The sequence below is a fragment of the Pteropus vampyrus genome, unplaced genomic scaffold, assembly GCF_000151845.1.
Source record: "Pteropus vampyrus isolate Shadow unplaced genomic scaffold, Pvam_2.0 Scaffold305, whole genome shotgun sequence".
In the NCBI taxonomy this organism is placed as follows: Eukaryota; Metazoa; Chordata; class Mammalia; order Chiroptera; family Pteropodidae; genus Pteropus; species Pteropus vampyrus.
In genome coordinates this window covers 377,928-396,937 of record NW_011889086.1, presented here as the reverse complement: position 1 = coordinate 396,937, position 19,010 = coordinate 377,928, and the positions used below count along the sequence as shown (strand labels likewise).

The 19,010-nt window shown below is 40.3% G+C and overlaps 1 protein-coding gene across 6 annotated transcripts in view; it reads left to right on the top strand.

Moving 5' to 3' along the window:
- The window catches only part of FGGY (FGGY carbohydrate kinase domain containing), a 374,083-nt gene that overhangs the window by 169,725 nt on the left and 185,348 nt on the right, over positions 1–19,010 (top strand). For all 6 annotated transcript variants that reach the window (XM_011377062.1, XM_023521507.1, XM_023521508.1 and 3 more), the window contains one exon: positions 12,668–12,796. In XM_011377062.1, coding sequence (XP_011375364.1) covers positions 12,668–12,796 — 129 coding nt within the window. The remainder of the gene's footprint in view (positions 1–12,667; positions 12,797–19,010) is intronic.

The window sequence follows — 19,010 nt, the reverse complement described above, 5'->3', positions numbered from 1 at the left end:
CAGCTGGCTCCCTCTACCCTCAGTGCTCCCTCTGGGAACCATCCCCCATGGTCATTGTGAAAATGGCTGGTGACACTTCTGGGCTTTGGGCCAGCTTTCCTTTTTTGGTTTGCCTACATCCGTTTAGTTTCCTAGGTCCTGTATCCAAAGGATGAGGCTTTAAAAATGGAGAAATTAGATTATGTTTCATTTACAAAGCTTGAAGCTTCCATCTTCTTATTACTTCAGCATTTTCCCCCAAATCTACGTAAGCCTCCTACTCCTCTCCCCTGTCCCCATACACACCGATGACCTCGATGGAGACTTAAATGACATTAAGTCAGAGCATCATTTTTGGACTCTTCCCCTGCTAAATTCTCATGGCGATGTGGGTAAGGGCTTCAGGGATTTTACTCCCACGTTTGGGCTAAGTGCCAGGCTGGCAAATTCCACTCCTCTTCTTATGTACTCAGTGCCACTGTCCTTCACCCAGGATGAGGTCATTGTCTTCGTGGTTAAGGAGTGGACACTTTCTGCTTCTTCAGTTTTCCTACTATAGCAAAGCTTACCCAAGAGGTGAACAGTTTTACAGCTCCATATTTCTGTCCTTCCTTAATGTCTCCAGATCTACAGACTCACTGTGGGTCAAGTTCAAAATGTGAACCTCCCTTCTTCAGCCTCCCGAATCCAGATGTCCCTCAGGTATCCAGACTAAGATATCCATCACTTTGGGCATTTCTTTCTCTACTTGAACCAGATCAGATTTATATACTAGAGTTCTGTGAAAGATTTCATTTGGGGGAAAAACAAAAACAAAACTCTAGTCCTTGGAAAAAAGTTTAAAAAACATAGGCATATTCCATTCCTTCATATATTTGAGATGCTGTTGGGCTTTGGTGGTAAAAGAATCTAAAATCTTAGAATGAGCAACAATAACACACTTAGCCTTTTTGTCTTTACGTGCTCTATTTATTTGTAGCCAGCTACTGAAACACAACAGCTATTAAACTACAAGTTCTTCATAGCAGCCTCTCCTTGCCCAGTTGAGTTCTCTTTGCAGCCTCCACCCCATTATGTGTGAATGTAAATATATATGTTTGTATGTAAGAACTTATTTCCCTTTGAAAAGTCTTAAACACAACACAAAGACCCTGGTCTTTTGAATATTGTCTCTTGTGCTCTTGGGTTTTTCCTCCTAAACCTGACTGAAGGGATGCGTTGTCATCTGCTTTCTATATTTTGTCCAGTAAATGGTGGTTGTCAGGACAACGGTAGAGAAGGTGAAGGGTCATTGATAACCACATGAATTCTTTAAACAAAAATGATCAGAGCAAATTCCATTGTGTGCTTGAAAGCAGTCAAAGAAGAGGTAAGGTTTCAGACAGGTCTTTCCTTTTACAAACTTGATTATTCTCTTTAAATATTAGCTGTAGTTGGAGTTGCTTATACTTTTATTTAAAAATCCTGAATAAAGGCATTGCCTTTGTTAAAAAGTTTGCTTGTTTGTCATTCCACCATGAGACTGACTTTCATAGCGCCTCACCTTTGATGGCACCTTCGTGCTCTTGACAGAGCCCCTGGGGTGGGGGTACGAGGAGGACGCGTTGTGGTCTTCCATGATCTCCCAGTAACAGACACACAGAGTAACTACCCAACACATATTGTAGGAATGAATGATCTCAAGTCTGCACAGTGTCCCTTAGAGATGGGTTTATGATTTATATCTGCAAAGAAACTGAATTCAGGGACTTTTGGTAACTTTTTCCAAGGCCCTTAAAAGCTTAGGATTGGGAGTATGTCCAGAATTAGAACCCAATTCATCCTGACTCCTAAGACCATACTTTTTATTATAGCATAGGACTTCACAGTAAAAACAAAACAAAACATAGAGAGGAATAAACATTTTAAAAAACAAAACATTTCTAAGATGAAGTAAGTATGTATTTTCAAAACAAGAGTAGGAAACCTTTTTCAAAGGTAAAATAGTTGGGAAAGAAAGGAATAATAATCATTGAGAATGAGCAATTAATTCTGCCCTCCAGGGGTAAATTTATGTCTAGCTTATTTGCACATGAAAGTACAAGATTGGCTTCATTGATATGAAAGTAAGACATCTGGCTGGGAAGTGAAAATTTTGGTCAATTACCTGAATCATGTTTGGTTTACATGATAGAAAAGCCCCAGATGTCTTCAAATCACCAACCAGATGTTTGGCATTGTGCGGTTAACACCAGACACTGCCCGACTTTTTCACGTGAGAGCTTGCTGTTCAATTCACCCGTTATTAGGAGGCTGTTCTCATTTTGTAAATCAGCCGTTTGCAAACAGTAGTCTAGACTAGAGACCAACACTGGCCCTCGACAAAGTATTCACTGGTGTGTGACGAAATGAGAAAATAAGATCATAAAAGGAAATGTATTTAATTTAAAAGAATGTCCTTTATTTTTCATTATCTCTTTCTTATCTTTTTAGTGATAAAACATTTTGTCAAATGATCTCTGTTCTAGGGTTTATTTTTAATGAATCTATGGGACTAAATAAAAGATCGAGACGCCTATATATCAAGCCCCAGTTATCTTTATGTGATTTTTTTTTTTTTTTTTACTGGATTGTGAAAAAAACAAAGCAAAAGTGTGAAGACCACTGCTTTAAACTTGGCAATATCTTCAGCACAATGACAGTTAAAATATTTTCATACATTTCCTAAATTTGTCTTCCCGTAGCAATTGGAAGACGCTCCATGACAGGACTTTTTGTCTGAATCTTGAAAGCATTGGTCATCTTAACAGTCAAGGGTTTTGCTTTCAAAAAATAATTTTTCCTTTTGAAACAAGCATTTGGTCCTTAAAATAACTCTGAAGAGAACACCTTTTCACTTTTAAAACATTTCACTCTGGAGATGTGCCATGGAGACATGACTACAGGGAGACGCTCTTTGTGCTGGAAAACTGAATTCCATCACTGTGAATATTTTAATGGCTTTCACAGTTTCTGCGGTTTGCTGTCATGACCCCAAAAGCATATATCTCCACATGTTGTAACATCAAGAATCTCTCCTCAAGCTTTATAACCTCAGCCAGAATGAACTGAGTAACCACTATGTGCCAGGCGATATCCTATACATCAAAAATACAGAGTCATAGTAACCATAACAGTATATTTATTGAGTGTTTGCCATGTAGCAGACAGCGTCCTAAAGTGCTTTATATGTATTATCTTGCTTGAGTCCCATAACCACTTTGGGAGAAAAATAGCATTATTATAGCCTTTTTATAGGTGAGGAAACTGTAGCAGGGAAATTAAATCACTTGCCCAAGAAAACAAACCCTGGAATTGGTAAAGCCAGGATCCCTGCCCAAGCCTGCCCACCTCCTAACCCGAACTCTTGGGTGCTCTGCCAAACTTCCTGCCTCCTATGAATACATCTACCAAAAGAGCTCTGCCCTCAAGGCGCTTATAATCTAAAATAGAAGAAGAGGCGCAAGGCAAAAAGCCATTATGTAGAACAGAATGATGTAATTCTAAGGAACATGCTGTGGGATTATAAAGGAAAGAGTGATTCATTATGATCTACCCAGGAAAGGCTCTTTGGAGGTGGCCTTAGGCTAGGTGAGAACAAAATAGGGCATCGGTAATTATCTAGAGAATTAGGTCACTGTGAGTGTCAGCGTGGATGATTTCAAGCTAAAAAGACTGTACTTTATGCTCTGAATAGTTGAAAATCAGCCACCTACACCGCTAAATCCATTGGATTTTTGCCAACTCTGATCTTCCTGTGACATTAGCCTCAGCTTAGGTGAGCTTCCTGCTCCAGTTGGGGGTGGGTAGAGAAGGGCATTGCCACGGCAGGGGGTGTGGAGAAGTGGAGGAAGCCTGCCTGGAGTCAGAGGCTCCGGTGTTCAATCCAGACTCTATTACCACAGCTGAGCGACCCTGGGAGACCACCTCCGTCTCTGGGATCAGTTTTCTCTACCGCAAAAGGAATACACTGAAGTCGATGGTCTCATAGGGCCATTTGAAGTCCAGAGTCTCTGTTTTTGGAAACTGCCTAAAGCAGACAGGAAAGAAAAGAGCGAGAAGATTCAGAATGCTGGGATTTGTGTTCCCGGACGTGACCCTCCATGGGAGCCTCCTGCAAATGAAGCCGCCTCCCTTCTCTACCCATGACGATCAACACGCACTTGTGATCATTCTCCCTGACTCCCCTATCTGCTCCCTCTAATCCACATGGTATAGTAGGAAGATTCCAGATTTTGGAATCTGAGAATCCTGGATTGAAAACCTGAAGGTGCCCCTTATCAGATGGTGCTTTTGAACAAATTATGGAACCTTTCCATGCTTTTATTTCTACAGCTGTAACATAGTGATTCTAATAATAGTCTCATCAGTTTTTTGCAGGTATCGAATGTGATAGCAACTGAAAAATGCCAAGAACAGTGAAAGCTCATAGATTTTAATAAATGGGCACTATTACAATTAAATTTATCTTCCTAAAATACAGATTGTGTATGCCACTCATTGGCTCACTGACCTACAGTAGTTACTGGTTGTTTGCTAGAACAAGTCCAAACTCCTGGGCCTGACATACATCTTGCCTTTCTCAGACCCATATAAGACCTGGGGCTTTTCACCTGTAAGTTAACCACCATCAACTTCTTGAATACGAATTGACGAAGCAAGGAGACTTTGAGAGCCATTATTTCACCAGATGATGATATCCTTAGTGTCTTGCCACCACAGCAGCACTGTGCCTAGTGAGAGGCTTGGGCCTCCTGGTCAGCCATTTTCTAGGCACATGCATAGGCTTTGCTGTATTGGATTGTCCCCAAGTTAGAGAGATCAAAGTGCATTACCGATAGGATTATATTAGGAAACATGTTCCTTGTCTCAGTAGCCTTCAAGAGTTAGACTTAATTCAGTCTCTTTACTCTCTCAACCGATGTTCAGCATCATGCGTGTCTGTGTGTGTGTGTGTGTGGTGTTTCTGTCTAAGTTGACTGATCATTGTTTTATGGTCTTCTCTTTTTAACCCATTTCCTGTTTGCTCCAAGAATACTCACAGGTGGCACTTGTAGCTTTTTCCCAAGATAACTCGTAGATTACAGTCTTAACCTTACCCCCCCAATTTGCCATGAAATATCTTGCTTTTATTATTATTTTCATATCGTTCTAGTGTATCGATAGTCTTTTGAAACAAACAACATCATTCTATTTATAGCATTCTGTTTTTAGTAGCGGGAATTCCATTTACAAAACATAGTAATTCTCAATCGCTGAAAATGTCAAATCCTAGATGTTCCGCTTTGCGTTGTTCCGTGCTTTGAAATATATCACACACAAAAAATTATTAAATACTGATCCTCATATATATTTGTTACATTGGGATTAGAGACAAGTTCTGTTTAGAGATTACTCCAAGAACAGTTTTTATATTTTATTTTCACATTGAAAACCAGTCAGATTTGCTTCAGCCTCAAAGAGCGTGTTTATGTAAAATTAAATTAATGCTGTCAGTGAATCGCACTTTTTTTTTTTACTAAAGGGGAAATGAGTTAAAAGAAATCTATAAATTTGGTTGAATGAACATATTGAGAATTTCTGTTTTAGATACTATTGGGTGCTCGTGGGGGGAGGAAGTGATACAGAGATAAATAAAATTGTCGTTGAGCTATTCTCATCTAGTGGGAGAGATGGAAAGAGACAAACGGAAAAAACAAAACATGGCATAAGGGTCATTCAAAATTTGATTTAAAATATATGTAATGTTTATTTATTAAATGCCTACTGTAGGTCAGCATACAAGGCCAGGGATATAAAATATATAAAAGACAGTACAAATCACATGAGAGCTTACAAGACATAATAGTTACAAGATATAATTCAAATAAAGTAGTGGATGAGAATAATATCTTTTGAAAATAAGCGCTATGAGGGCAGGAACCTTATCTATCTTGTTTTTTAATGCATTTCCAACATTACAAGGATCCCTGGCACATAGCAGGTACTCAGTAAGCATTAATGAAGAATGAATGATGAGGACATCATCAGCAAGTTTTATATTTAATCAGTAATTCAAAATAGAACTTAATTCCTAGTTAAAAGGAGATTACTTTTAGGAGGCAAGTCAAGAGAAATGAACAACTTTATGTTTCAGAACATGCCTTTCAATAGGCGGCAGAACATGTCAGGTTTGAATTTTTCATTAATTTTTCTGAGTGAATGGTTCTGGACCTGTGTAACTCCCATCTAAGAGCGGGAATTACTGGAATGACTTTCAATCAATCTTGTATCAGTTGTGGTTCCAGTTCTAGAAAATTCTCAGATAACTTGCCTAAGTGAACTGAGATCTCTGTAGAGGAATTTAGGTTCTGGGTATGGGTCAGCCCCCAATTCTATCATTTCTTTTATAAGTATCAATAACCAGTCTACTGGCAGCCATAGGCACATGATGGTATTATGTTTTGTTTAGTGAGGGTTCATGCTTCACATAACTTTGGAGCTGCACCATAATCGGACCAGTCCTTAACCATATTTGAAACCACCCCAGCTCACAGTATGCCTGCATGAAACAAAAAACTCATATAAACCACTACAGGCATTTAAAATACCTCTGGCTTATTGTTCGAGAGTTGCTCATTCTTGTTTTTGTTCCCCTGCCTCTAAACCAGACTGAAAGTGGATTCAGTCGAAAGGACTTGGAGACCCTTTCTGCTGACAAGGCAAGGTGTCGCCTAGTACCATCCTGGCAGTCTGATTGGCCTGTTGACCTTGTCAAACATAATCAAGAACCAGTGCTTTAGTGCCAAGGGTCGCATGCCACCCACGCCCAAATCTCCCTCTGACGTTTCCATGGGCTTTGGGCCAACTCTCCCCCTGGGTTTCATCTCATGTTTGTAGGAACACAAAGGAGCACAGAACCTTCCAGTTAATACAACACCCCGCCCCCACTTCCCCCTTCCTGGAGAGGATAACAGTTCTGTTGACCATTATAATGCATTTTCTGTCTCCCAGCAATCCACACAGTCATTAATTTCTGCTGCTGACGTCAGGAAAGAGGATTATGTGTGTGTCTGAAACTGTTCCCAAAGTGCTCATTAGTCATAGATAATTGAAAAACTGGTAGGGGAAGATTTCGTGTAATAGTAGCCCCCGCCTGTGCAGAGGGACTGCAACCACCAGGTAATTGTAAGCTCCAGCCTGTGACCGCTCACACCAAATCTGCCCATCTGAATGGGAATTTAGTGGACATGAGCCCAAGAGCCCTCAGAGCAATTGCTTTTTTTCACTCCAAGGTGAGGGTTTTTTCACAGAGACAGAAGCCAGCCAGATCAAGTAAATAATTTGTCCATGGGACTCTCTCCTGCCTTCAGGATGAAGAGCAAGGTTTAGAAAAGCTGCACAGTATTCTCCTCAATTTAATTTTGCATTTTAACTGAAACCAGTTTATTTTGATCCCAAAAGAAATACAAGGTCATGGTATAGAAGAAGCACAAATGGTAGAGAAGAATGCCCTTTGTAACAATATTCTGCATATTTTTCTAGATTTTTCTGGAAGTACATGTGCTTACATTTTTGTATTCTTTAACAAAATTCGTAAGTCGGATCACACTCTGAATACTATTCTGCATCTTGCCATTTTCACTTAATTTATCTTGGATTTCCTTCCAAATCTATAGCTTAATTTTTCCTTATTCATTTTAATGGTTATGTAGTGTTCTGCTAAATACATGTGCCTAATTTATTTACCCTGACCATATTTAAGGTGGAAAACATCTTTTAAAAATTACACAGGAAATTTGTGTTCAAGGTAGAACAATTAGAAATTATAGATTAGTAAAAAGCAAAACAAAACAAAACAAAACAAAAAACATGCATAATTTCTCCATCCAGAGAAAGCCTTTCTCCGTATTTTTCCCTCTTAGAATGTATTTTTTACAAGCATTCCATCTAACTTTTTGTTTTTCTTAAAATGAAGTCACGCTCTACATAATGTTTTGTAGCCTGCATTTTTCAGTTGATTTGATTGTTTTAAAAATAAAAAACTATTTCCCATTCTACCCTTTCTCCACATTGCAGGTTTATCTTCTTAAAAAACAGAGTGCTCAAAACTGTTGGCCGCCGGGGCCTCATTGCCTTCCTTGGCTGGAGCTCCTTGCCCCGCCTTAGGGCCCCTGCTGCCTTTCTCCTGCGTTCGACTGCACTGCACTGCTCTGCTCCTCCCTGGCGTCCTTTTTGCCAACATACTGAACGCCTCAAACACTCCGTGTCCGTTGGAGCTCCCTACAGTGAACCTGCTTTTTGTTCTAATGGCATTCATTTCCCCTGAGCATGATAACTCTGAAACCAGCAATCTGCCACCTGTCTTTCCAGACCAGGCTCAAATGTCACCTTCATCTTGATTTCCTAGACTCCCCTGGGCCCCCCTCACGGTTCCTTCTTGGTGCTCTGGGAACATCATGTGCATTCCACCTTTAAAACATTTTATACACGGTCCTGAGAGCCTTGGTTTGTACCGAGCTATGTGAGTCCCCGAGGTCAGAGGTGCCCACACCTCGATCTTGTCACAGGGTAGATGGACATCCCTGGGGACCATCATTGTTACCATTGTTATCGAAATGCTTGTTAAAATTTATATGAGTAGTTGGATGAAGACTAGAAGAGATTGCAAATGCAGAGGCTGTGAAGCCCTGATTAACTCTGGGAAAACCGATGCTGTGAATAATTTAATTTTATGGTGAAAGGAGGATTATTTTTGGAAAAGTTGTCAGGATGCACTAAAGCTTGCCTCTCACAGCTCCTCTAGCCCCCTCAGTGCATCTCTAGCAGATGAACTTAAAGTGTGATCTGATTGGGTGACTTCTCTGAGAGGGCCACCTATTTCTATCATCTTGTGTTATGCCAACCTGTTTTCTTTTGGCTGTAGATAAACAAAGCTTCTTCCTGCTTGGGGTCCAGATAGACTGTTACTGAAGGCTGTGTTTCCAATTCAGAGGAGGAATGTTAATCCTTGCGCATATTTATTTTCATTCCTAGACCACTAGACTGAGAAGGCCTGGCTCACTGCCCTAGGTTCTCTGGAGGCAGGGCCCGAGAGGTCTTTGAGGGTATAAGATGTTTATTAGGGGTTTCCACCTATGAAAGGAAGGGGAGGGAGTAGGATTGGGCAGAGGGAAAAGTGGAACCATGATGTGGTCCAGTATCACTTTGGCCAGCCCCGTAGAGTGCTCTGGAGGGATTGGTGCCCACCAGAGCCCTTCTGCTCACGCTTTGCTAAGTCACTAGGTATGGTTGCCCTGGGAAGCACATTGCCTCAACAAAGTGGCCTGAAGAAACTGGCAGCTGGAGGCCGTCTGCTAACCTCACTCCCACCATGGGCAGCAAGGCCATCCTTAGTAGGGATCCAGGTGATAACAGGTACCTACCTGCTATACCTCCTATGTCCAGGCAACCACCATGACCTGTCATTTCTTGCTCCACATAATCTCTCATATCTGCCTCTGTTTCTGCATCTCACTTGCCAATACCTTAATCAAGGCCCTCATCTTTTCTCTGTGGTTACTGAGATAGCTTCACAATTGTTTTCTCTTACCCCATTCTGTCCTCTGTTACAATGCTGCCAGAAGGATCTTTAAAAATACACAAATTCAGTCACCTTACTTCCTGGCTTTATGCTCCTTCAGAGGCTCGCAGTGGTCCTCCTGATTAAGTTCACACACCTTAGTCTGGATTACAGTGCATGCACTGGCCTCACTTCCCTCTCCAACCTCGTCTGTCTCCTTCACTCCCAGCAGTTCTCACCCCAGTTTATGTTCCAGTTTACTGAGCCCTTCTGGCAGTCTCCTGTCTTTCTTAGCCTTTGCTCAGGATGCTAGCCCTGCTGAGAAATCTACCTGTAGTTCTCCAGCATATGATTTGAACCCAGAACTCCTGAATGTAAGCTCAAGGCTTTCTGTGCTCCCCACCAGCCACGGCTTCTTTGTAAATTACAGTCCAGAAGACTTGGAAGAGTACCACACCCTGCTAATCTTCCTTCCGTCTGGAACCTTTAATGAAAATTATACCTTTTATGTTTGTGAAGATTGGGGATGAAGGTGGAACAGAGTTCCCATTCCGACCTTCCTATGAAAATTAACCCCTTTTTAAAGAAGTCTGAAAGTACTGGCTTACCTCGGAGATATTACAGATTCAGCTCCAGACCGCCACAATAAAGCGAGTACCATAATAAAGCAAGTCATAACCTTTTTGCTGGTGGAGGATCTTGCCTTCAGTTTGTAAACAGTTCAACATCTATGAAGTACAATAAAATAAGATATGCCTATAGTGGGCATGGTTTCTAAATGGTGCCACTTTTTAAACATAATGTTTGTTCCAAAAATACTTCTCTTGATTCCCTCGTTCACTTAAAAGACACTTAAAAAATACAGCTATACCAAAATGCAATATAATGAATAAGAGCACAAGTTTGGTATGAGAGTGGAATCCATGGCCTGTTTCACACTTAAGCTGTATGACTGTGGGGACTTTACTTTCCCTTGATAAACTTGACTTTCCCCATCCATCTGTGCAATGGCGACAGTAATAGTACTCTTCTTAGAGGATTATTGTGACAATGAGGTGAGAAAATGCATGATATGTCCTTAGCACCGTTCCTGGCACAGAAGTGCTTAGTAGATGGAGATGCTGCTCCTTATATGCTAGATAGGAGACATAATGACATAATTAAGTGCTGGATATGAGACATAGTGACATAATTAAGATAGTTTCCAGAGCCAAACTGTCCACAGCTAAGGACACTGCTCTCTATTCCAGGTTTTTGCTGGCCTAGGCATTCAAAGCAGACTAGAGCTCTCTTTGTCTCTGCCCCAACATTTGATCATCTCAACCTTACCCTGTGGACCAGTGCTGTCCAGTAGAAATGTAATATGAGCAACATATGTAATTAAAAAATTTCCAGTAGCCACATTAAAGTAAAAATAAATAGGTGAAATTCATTTTAATATACATTATTTAACCTAATATATTCAAAATATTTCAACATGTAATTGACATAAACATTATTAATGAAATAGTTTACATTTATTTTTCTGTATTAAATCTTTGACATCTGGTATGTATTTTCCACTGATTACATCTCAGTTTTAGACACTAAATTTCCCTTGTAAATACTCGATTTAGATTTCTTAAAATAGTATTAAAAAGTAGATTTGCACACCTCAGTTGTTCCAAACATGAAACTTTTTCAGTAACTGACTTGTGTATCATTTTTTAAATTTAAAGTGAAATAAATTAAAAATAAGTGAATAATTTAGCTCTGCAGTTACTCCAGCCACATTTCAAATGCTCAACTCATATGTGCCTAGCGGCTGCCTTATTGGACAATGAAGTTCTAGAAACCACTGCAGTGGTTTCAGTCTTATTCCTCTTTTTCTTAGCTAAACTTTTTTCAAATTCAATTATAAAAAGCAGCTCATTACTTAAAAAGGGATAAGAATGGTGTGGTGGAGGTACTTTTTCCAGTTGGAAGAGGTTGATGAGCCATTCATGCTCTGCCTTGCCTCCTTCTAACCCTGACCCTCACCTCCACTTATAGAAGTCCTGTAGTACCTCTGCCCATCCCTGGCACTCCAGGGAACAATTAACAAGTGGTAGGTATCTTAGCGGGAAGCAAATTGCTGACCACATATTCAGAACTGTAGAATCTTGGAGCTCTGAGAGATCTCCTCATATATATGAGTCTACCCCACCCCTCCTTGAAATACTTATAAATTCCTTGGCACTGAGCAGGGAGAGAACTCAGCCTCTGCTGAACACCTGGGAGCAGATGGATCACTTCATTCTTTTCTAACTTACATGTTTCTCTTTGTCCTGATCTCATCTCCCTAACTAGGTTGGGGCCAAGGACTGCATTTTACAGCGCCACAGAGCCCACACAAAGCAAGACAATCAATAAATTCTTAACTGAAGGCCTGAGTGACTGCAGGAATTCAAGGTCACTTGAAATATCAGGGTCGTTGCATTGCATAACTCTAAAGAACACTATTCAAATTGTCTTCTATCGTTGTACTAGTAGCAACCTTGTAAAGTTTGCGAGGTTTGGACTGGTCTTTCTTTTCCAACTGAGAAAAACTTTTAAGAAATTCTTTATTGGCAGAAAATTATTCTCTCCCTTATCCTCTGACAGAAAGCAACTACACAAGTAAATTTTGTCAGCTTCCTAAGGAATATGTTCATCAGGGAATATGTATGGATGTGTGAACATATGCGTGCGTGCGCACGTGTGTGTGTGTGTGTGTGTGTGTGTGTGTGTGTAATATATGCTAGTAGAGCTGCTGTGTTAGGCCCATGTGAAACATTTCGAACATTTTAATCAGTCTTCAAGAGGCCACTGCTTTTATATATTTTGCAATTTCCTATTAATGGAATGTTTCTGCAGTTTGAAAGATGCCCTAGAACTCCTGGGTTTGTAAAGCACCCCAGAGCATGATCCATAAAAACCAAGAACATATACCTGTCACCAAGTGAGCAGAGGGACTCTTTGTGGCTGCATGGTTTCTATCTTCATTAAGTTGAGGAAATGCAGAGGAAAGGGGAGGGAGCAGAGAGGTTCTCTTAAGAAAACTTTATGTTTGCTTTTATGTTTTTCAAACTGACAGCCTTTTTTCTTTTTTTTTTTTTAATGTCTACCCAGGAAACCAAGTGCTGCCTCCTGGAGCTTCTCTTGGAAATGGGCTCACACCAGAGGCTGCGAAAGACCTTGGCCTTCCTGCTGGAATTGCAGTAGCAGCCTCACTTATAGATGCCCATGCAGGAGGACTAGGTAATCTCTTACTCTCTGTCCACGACCAACACTGTATCCACACAGAATATTCACTGGAACCTAAGATGCTCCTTTCCTGTTTTTAAAGAAAAAAATCAAGGGCTGGCAATCAAGATATAGTAATGAAAACCCTTTTTACAGTTAAGCATTTGGATAGAATTATAGAATTTTTAATCAAATATCAAAATTGTTTATAATTTTAAATAAATTTATAATTTTATTTATAAATTATATATTTATAATTTTATAATTTTATTAATTTCTCCATGCAGAATAATAGAAAAATATTGATCTGAATTGATATCTAGATGGTTCTTTGGTTTATGGAAAATTTGAAAAAGATATGTTAACTTCAGATGGTGTACTTACTGTTTTTCATGATGATGGTGTACTTACTGTTTTTTCTAAATGTACTCCAATACTCTTACAAACCTAATTGATTTATTTTCATAATATATTTGGCTTACATCCTATATCTACTTACTTAAGTGTAGTCTTGATTTTATTTCCTAAATAACTTTGAAGCTTAACATTCATGTATGCATTATTTCAATGACCCATTGAATACTTACTACATCTCCATCATGGTGTTAGGGGACTGAATTTAAAACAGAATCAAGGTCTCTTCTCCAAATTTTAATGGGAAAACAGACAATGAGACAAGGATTACAGTAAAGTGCGATGATGCTATCTTCTTTTTCATCCTTATTGAGGTTTGTTTTTTTTGGTTGTTCAGATTCTCAATATCTCTCATTTCAACTATAGCCATATCTTTTTTCCCTAGTCTTTTGTAGTGGTGTTTTTAAAAATTATGCTTCAAACTTCGTGAAGTCAACTTAGTAGATTATGACCATTGAATTTTCAGAATAGAATGGATCAGAGTAGAAAATATCAGAATACATCACAAAGAGCAAGCTTTGTTTTGTGAACTTCTTTTCCTATTTTATGCATATGTGCATATGTATATATACTGGGCCATTATGAAAATGAATTTCTCACCATGGATCATAGTCAAAAAAACTTTGAAAGATAGCCTAGCCTATACTTCATATTACAGCCAACAGTTATCTTTCGAATACTTACATAGAACTGTGCTCCCAAAACTCTGTCCCTGCATTACACCTGTGTCTTTACGCATTTATATCTCTTCCCAGAATGACTGGTCCTCCACTTCTCGCCGTGGCTAACTCCTTTTCTAATGTGAAGACTCATATCAGATGCTTTCTCCTCTGCATAGCCTTTCATAAAACACTCAGATTTATTTAGAAATTCTCTATGTTGTATTTCTTTTGGTATATTTGCCTACCCCTTTGGAGAAATGGTCGCATTGTGTTGTAATTACTGATTTACCTTCTTGTCTTCTCCACTGCACCAGGAGTTCCTTGAGGGCAGGGCATTATAGTATTCATTTTGTACCACCTGTGCTGAGCCCTGTGTCTCGTTCTTAATAAATATCTTCCATGGATAAAGTCACACGAAGGCAAGAAGGTGAAAGGGCCTTAACCTGTAGTGTGAGAGTTAATCAGTGGCAGATTATTAAGCCATATCTTGTTCTCTGCACAGTCCACGGATTTTCAGAGGAAGATAGCTCATTGATCTGGGAACCTGTCTATCTTGTTCATCTTCATGTGTTTAGGACCTTACACAGTGCCTGAGAAATAACAAACAGCCACTAATACATGTGAGTTAGTCAAATGGTAGATAGTGGTGATTATAGGTAAGGGTGTTTCTCTCCCTGTTCAGTGTGAGCAGGGTGTGCTTTTGATTTGAAGGACAGGCACAGAGAGAATTTGTAATCTCGGTAGGTTCCTGCCTCCTAGTAATCCTGACATTCTATATCATGTCTGAGGCCAGGGACACTTTCTCCATCATGCTTTTTCAGTTATCTCTTGGGCAATGGTCTCGATCATCACCCCCACCCAGGGGACAGGCACTTGGCTTGGACCATCTTATGCTGAAAGAAGAGGGCTGCACCTTGAGGACCTTCAGCACTTGTTTTCTTTGTCAGTTCCCCAGACCTCCCTAAGGTGTGAACCAATACACCTTCTCACTTCTGTCCAAGACTCACTGTGCCTCCAGGAGGGGAAGCTACTTCCTGTATATCAGCTGGTACTTGTAGACACTCAGAGAGTGTTGGGTGAATTGCACTGGGAGGAATCCAGGCTATCAAATGGCCCCACTCTTTTCCTAAATCAGAGACATTTAATGACAAAGTTACCCTTACAAGCTTTTATTGCCTTCAATATACAAATGCTCTTAAGTTAGCGAGTTTACCTTGCATTTTCCAAAAGTAAGTTCTTCAAGTGGAAAGAGAATAAGGACCTTAGATTCTTAAAGGGTTGAGCTGAGGGGCCAACAGTGGCTGGGAAGAGCACAGGAAGGGGATTCTCCATGACCGTGGGACGGTGGAGACCTACTTAACAATTGTGACCAAGTTTTATCCTTATAGTTTCTTTTACCTCCACCTCTCCCCTTCATCTAACAGCCACTTTAAGATTACACGTCTAGAAAAGAGGGGGCATGGGAGCAAACATTCACTCTCGTGTCCCACCCTGCCTGTGTCCTGACCAAGATGCGGAGGAGAACAGACGCCTGGAGATCTCATAAAGATCATCCACCTGTCCAACCACATCGTCACTAAAGATATATATTGAGTGCTTGCAAACCTGGCAGTTACTGGTCTGTGCACTGGGTATTATCAGCAGTGAATAGAGCAGACAAAGCTTCACTCCTTTTGGGGTAAAAATTCTGCTTGTTTCCTCCTGACCTGCATTTTTGTACCATAATTTTATTGTTTTGAGGTAACCAACCACAGCAACCAACCCCATATTGTGATGCTGTGATAAGGGCTCTGAACATGGAGTCTGAATATACAGATGTAAATTCCTTTTCTCCATACCCATTTGTTATGGGCCAGGTGTCATAACTCTTCACACTTCTGTTTCCTCTTCTGCAATAAGAGGTAGCAATGCCCCCCTTACAGGTTTGTTATGAGAACTAATGAAGCAAATATGTAAAGTAGCTGGCATAGCGTCTGGCACATCGTAGGCACATAATCCTAAGGTATTTCCCTTTGGTTTTCTCACTGTTGAATCACAATGCCTGACACAAGCTAGGAGCTTTGTAAATGGAAGTTCTCTGAGTGACTGCCCTGGTAGGAATTATACAGGAGAACTCTCTTCTCTTCGGATGGGCAGTTGGAGAAGAACCTCAGGCTTCTGGATTCCCATCTGCCTTCCCCGAATCAGTCCTAGTTTTCCTTACCTGGCTCTCTGTAACAGAACACAGGATTCACTACTTTAAGATGCCGTTGTAGGTTGAGGTCTAAAATAACCTCAAGAAATTGTTAGACGAACTTTGTGCTAAGAGATTGCTGAATGTCAAGTAAGAGTATGGCTTTGGAGGTCAGAATTGGATACCATCCAGGCCTCGCACAAACAAGGCCTCACAAGCCATTATGGTCCCTTCAAGTGCTGACCTAGCATGACCTTCCATGGACCCCACATTCTGACTGGTAGGAGTGGTCATTACTCTGCCTTGGGGAAATCCTCCTGGACTCTCATTCTTAAGGGAAGCCTGAGACTAGAGGATCAAGATCAAAGATGTAAGTAAAACTTAATTCGTACTTTTTCCAGTTCTGAAAAAAGAAGAGTAAGGACTTTGTGGGAATAAAAACTAAAGATAAAAGAACATTTTGTTCTTAAGGTGCTGGTTAGTAAGTTCTCCAGCAGACAGCTAGAAGATAGGAGTAGCTTTGTTTGCTCTCTGTGGGGGTGGTTCTGGCCAGGGCTCCTGCTGCTGATATTTTTCTAGCTTATAAAAATAGTATTAACTTTGTTCCAGGTCTGTTCTTGGCTCAAGCACCCCAGCTGTCCTGAAAGGCAATAACAACCTGATTTCTTTCTCAGGCCCCTCTTCTTTCAGTTGTTTGTATCGATCAGACACACTCCTGATTATCGTCAAATCTTCAATCAGGTGGCATCTTCTCTGGGAGCGCTGACTGCCCCAACCTGACTTAATTTAAGCACATCTTCCTCCTTGCTCTTGGACTTGCCTCCATTACTGTGCATATTGTCCAGTTTTGTCTGTGCAACTTTGTCTCATTTACTAGAGTGTAAAATCTTTTAAGAGAAAGCACTGTGTCATTTCATCCTATATCCCAGTGCTTTGTACATGAAGGACCCTTAATAAGTACATATTTAGTGAATGAATGAATGGAATTCCCTCCGTGAGGGGATGATATTACAACTGAGAAATTTAGTAGCCTCTCATTACACTAGAAATTGTCCCTATATATAGATATACCTGACTCAATTCTCCATGAAGCAAAAGAGTATGGTTTGTGCACTCCCTGATCCACTCCTATTTGTCTAGAAGTCACTGTCCTTTTGTGCTTCCATCACATTAGCAGCTGTTGGCCAAGAGTAAACTTTGTACTTAGGTTTAGCATCATTCCTTGATTTCAGATACTAGATTCTTTGCCAGATGTTGAATTGGTTTAAAGTGTTCATCTGAGTTGCAGAGTCAAACCAAAATGAAGATTTCTAATTTATCCCTCTCACCCTCCGCCTGCTTCCTTCCTTTCTTCCTTCTTTCCTTCCTTTATTTTTTTTTAATAGCAGCATTGGTTTAGCCAGGCTTACAAAAAGAGGTCTGGTCCATGCCCTCATAAAGCAAAACATAGTTTCTTCCAGTGAATAATAAAACATGCCAGTTTCTTGTTTTACCATGATCAGAGTTCTGCAGGCAACACTGATTCTCAAAGCAACTTAATCCATACTATTATTTTGTTCCTTTGGTCAGATGAGACCGTGAAGCTCACAAAGACGACCTGCCTCCCAGCATCATACAGTTAGTATGTGTAGATGCATAATTTAAATCCATGCCAGAGCTCCCACTTCTAATCACTGCGCTCTGTGGAATGGCTTGTCTGTTAAAATATGACCCATTCTGCTCTTGGATTCTACCCTTAAAATATCAGTTGAGCAAGGAACAAATATTTAAAAAAGAAAGTCTTTCAATAAATATTGATGATCGACTTTACTAGTTGATGGGGGTGTATGGTAGGTACGAGAGGGTACTGGACTTCTGGGAATTTGTAGTCTAGTAGAGAAAATAAACATTAAACAAACAATTGCAATTATATGTGCCAAGTATGGAGGGCTTTGGGAAAACAGAATGTGTCCAAAATTGAGAGGAAGTGATATCTGATAATGTAATTGTAATATTTTTTTGCCCTATTATTGCTTCTTGGTAAACTGAAATTTATTTACTCATTGTAACTTTTAAACTTCAGTTAGGCTTTTTTCCTAATACCGACAACATCATTATTAATAAAAACAGAAAGAACCACTGCCCTTATTCACTGTAATGGTCACTGTAATGACCGTTCTTGCTTGCCTTCTACATGCCAGGTACTCTGACACCTGATAAACTTTATCTCTTGTCCTCACAGTAATCCTTCAAGGTAGAAGTTATTTCCCGTTCTGTACATGAGGAAATTAAAGGCAGAAAGAACAATATTACTGTAATCACATAACTGGAGTTATGGCAAGGTTTGAACTTGAATCTGACTCCAAAGCTCGTGGTTTTTTTCCTTCTATACAAGTGCTTCTCAAACAAAAGTGATTTAAGTCCCCCTCTTCCCCCTACCACTTCACCAACTCCCAGAGGACGTTTGGTGATGCCTGGAGATATTTTTTGATTGCCGTGACTTGGGGGAAGAGGGATTGGTACTGGTATGTGGTGGGTAGAGGCCAGAGATGCTGCAAAACATCCTGAGTGCTCAAGGCGGCCCCACATCGAAGACTGTCCAGCCCGAAGTGCCAGTAGTGCCGGAGATGAGAAACCCTACTCTAAACCGAAACATCTCCGTTGATACTATTTCCCTTCATCGATTCAGTATATTTCAATAGAAGCTAAAAAACAGCCTCAAATAAGGATTTTGCTAACATTCGTACGTTGTCAACATATATTTTGTGAAATTAACTCTTCAGTGAAAATAGTTGTGAGGCGAAAAACTAGAAGTGAAGACTGAGGAGTAGGGATGGGTACAGGATGATGCCACCCTACCCGTCTTACTACTAGAGTCAAGCCACACTAGACCACTTGCCTTTTCAGCACATGCACAGTCTACCTCCTTGCCTTTGCTTATGCAGTTTGCTTGGTTTGGAGTGGCCTCCCTCCCCTCCCCACCTAGGCAATCCTACTCATG